The sequence below is a fragment of the Anneissia japonica genome, unplaced genomic scaffold (assembly GCF_011630105.1).
Source record: "Anneissia japonica isolate Jap-2015-1 unplaced genomic scaffold, ASM1163010v1 scaffold287871_len1641731_cov197, whole genome shotgun sequence".
Lineage (NCBI taxonomy): Eukaryota > Metazoa > Echinodermata > Crinoidea > Comatulida > Comatulidae > Anneissia > Anneissia japonica.
This window is the reverse complement of record NW_022712275.1, coordinates 651,827-654,223: the sequence shown is the minus strand read 5'-3', so window position 1 is coordinate 654,223 and position 2,397 is coordinate 651,827. Positions and strand designations below refer to the sequence as shown.

At 30.6% G+C, this 2,397-nt stretch overlaps 1 protein-coding gene across 2 annotated transcripts in view; it reads left to right on the top strand.

The window, feature by feature from the left end:
• Nucleotides 1-247: 247 nt before the first annotated feature.
• Nucleotides 248-2,397, top strand: part of LOC117107714 — a 19,768-nt gene continuing 17,618 nt past the window's right edge. Inside the window, exons 1-2 of one of the 2 annotated variants that reach the window (XM_033249444.1) lie at nucleotides 248-360; nucleotides 1,954-2,231. In XM_033249444.1, coding sequence (XP_033105335.1) covers nucleotides 2,177-2,231 — 55 coding nt within the window. In that variant the 5' untranslated portion in view covers nucleotides 248-360; nucleotides 1,954-2,176. The remainder of the gene's footprint in view (nucleotides 361-1,953; nucleotides 2,232-2,397) is intronic. The other variant, XM_033249445.1, reaches the window with a different exon arrangement.

The following is a 2,397-nucleotide window of genomic DNA, read 5'->3' as shown; positions in this document are numbered from 1 at the left end:
ATGTATACATATACATCATATACATATACATATACATAATTATACATATACACACATACATACATATACATACATACATACCTGTGGGCATCAATGTGATTGGGCACGTATGTTCCGGTCCTATCATATGTAGTGAGACTGATCACCAATGAAATTCAGAGAAGATTGGCTACCGAAGCTGAAACATACTTTGTACTCTTGTGTCAAAAAGGTGAAGTTGAAGCTGAATTTCATTTTATAAATTGCTGCCCCGTTCACTATGATGTTAGAAACAAGCTTTCACCGAACTTGATTTTTATGAAAACTGTTTTCTGTATATAGACAATTCCTTTTTGTTGTAGATGACTATCATTCAGAATTGTGAGTATAATAAATTATGATACAATAGAGATAAACACTAAATCGTTTCAGTAGTGCTATAATTATTATTATTATTATTATTATTATTATTATTATTATTATTATTATTATTATTACTACTACTACTACTACTATATATATGTATGTAATATACATGATTGTTATATGATGTAAAATATTGTGCCATGTATGTGTATTTCATTCTACTTTACAGTACTGGTAACTAAATCGTAAACTAATGAATATGCATAGTTTTATGACTCACGGTAAACGACTGTGTATGGTAATAATTTGCATGAATATTAATGAAGTTAACGCAGTGTCAGTGTATGATTCGTGCAATTAATTGATGTGTAAAAGTATGTAAATATGTTATCAAAGGGGTTAGTAAAGAAGTATCTAGCCAGAAGTGGCCTCCTGCTGGAATAGGGACATTTTATATGATTGGAAAGTGAGACTAGGTGTTCACTTTCCAATCATATGCCTAAGTATTTCCTTGTTTTAACTTTTCCTGATGACAATTGAAGTAGCTCAATCAAAACATCGAGATATTCTCATCAACACAGGAACATTCTACGTGGTGTATTGCAAGTATTTAATATAGGCCTATTATTATTATATAGATTTCAGTTTTTTCCTAATTTAAAAAAAGTTTCATTACCCAAGCCTAAATGTATTTAAATTCTAATTAGTCAATTGAATTTCATAAAGCCATTGTTGAACAAACCCAGCCGATGACACGAATACTTGGTCTGTAAGTCTGTATATTTCGACTTATTTATATACCGGTAGTGGTATCGCAAATGTTACGTTCACTCAATCTCGCCGATGATGTCATGATAAATTACTGTAAGTGCGTTATATTAACATTCACCGTCATGGTTGTGAAATTAAAATGATCTAATACGTTTAAGCTAATGTTTTATGTGTGCTTCCTATTTCATTAGTTCTGTTTGATCGTAAATAGATGGTAGGTTTATTTCCACCCACAATAATGTAGTCGCAATTCACAATAATATCTGATAATGTTAGAATCATAGGCCTATGCTGTGTAAATCAAAAAGAGGAGAAGCTTGATTGATTTTAAAGAGTAATGCAAAGGGACTAGATTTTTTATTTGTTTTCCATGGTTCAAAAACATTTACCATGAGCTAATCAGTAGATAATTAATAAGAATCTTTATAAATTTTAACAACCATGGCTGTTTTAACAGGACATTTGGAATTTCAAAAACATGCTAAACGCCTAAGATATATAAAAAGTGAAAAAAAAAACGATATACGAAATATTCTATACATAGTATTATTTTTAGTAGTCCTATTATTCTTTTCCTACAATTTTATTGTTGAAAGTATAATACATACTCCAAGTATTGAAATACACGCCATCGTGTTGGGATTCAATATTTCGACATTAATTATGTCATCATCAGGAATGATGACATAATTAATGTCGAAATATTGAAAATGTTGACATAACTAATGTCGAAATATTGAATCCCAACACGATGGCGTGTATTTCAATACTTGGAGTATATATTATACTTTCTTAACTGAGATTAATCAGTGGACCTTTCGGTTTTTATTGTTGAAGGTTACAGTGATACAGTACAGTGTTATGAACTTTCAGAAACTGGTTTCGCTATCAACTCATGAATATCCGTTACTTTTAATTACCGGATTGTTTCAACCAAATTTGACGACCATCATCCCCGACAGATTTATTCAGTTGTGTGTTTCCGGTATTCGCTTATAGTTTGTTTAGGAAAGAGTCAGTTCTTGTGTACATTGTTTTATTGATCAAGATACTCCGTAAGATGACGAGTCTCTTCTACATCTGTATCGTTCCATTAGTTTGTGTTTTCGTCCATGGTAAGTCCTATAGCACAATTTATTAATTAAGATGTACTATCATTCGAAAAGACAGGAAACACCTCAACAAGTTTCATTAAATTTTAAATAGCTCATTTAAACGGATTAAATAAATTATTAGCTTCCAACGAGAAACTGTTAAAAAAGTAGTTATCAATTAGAAATA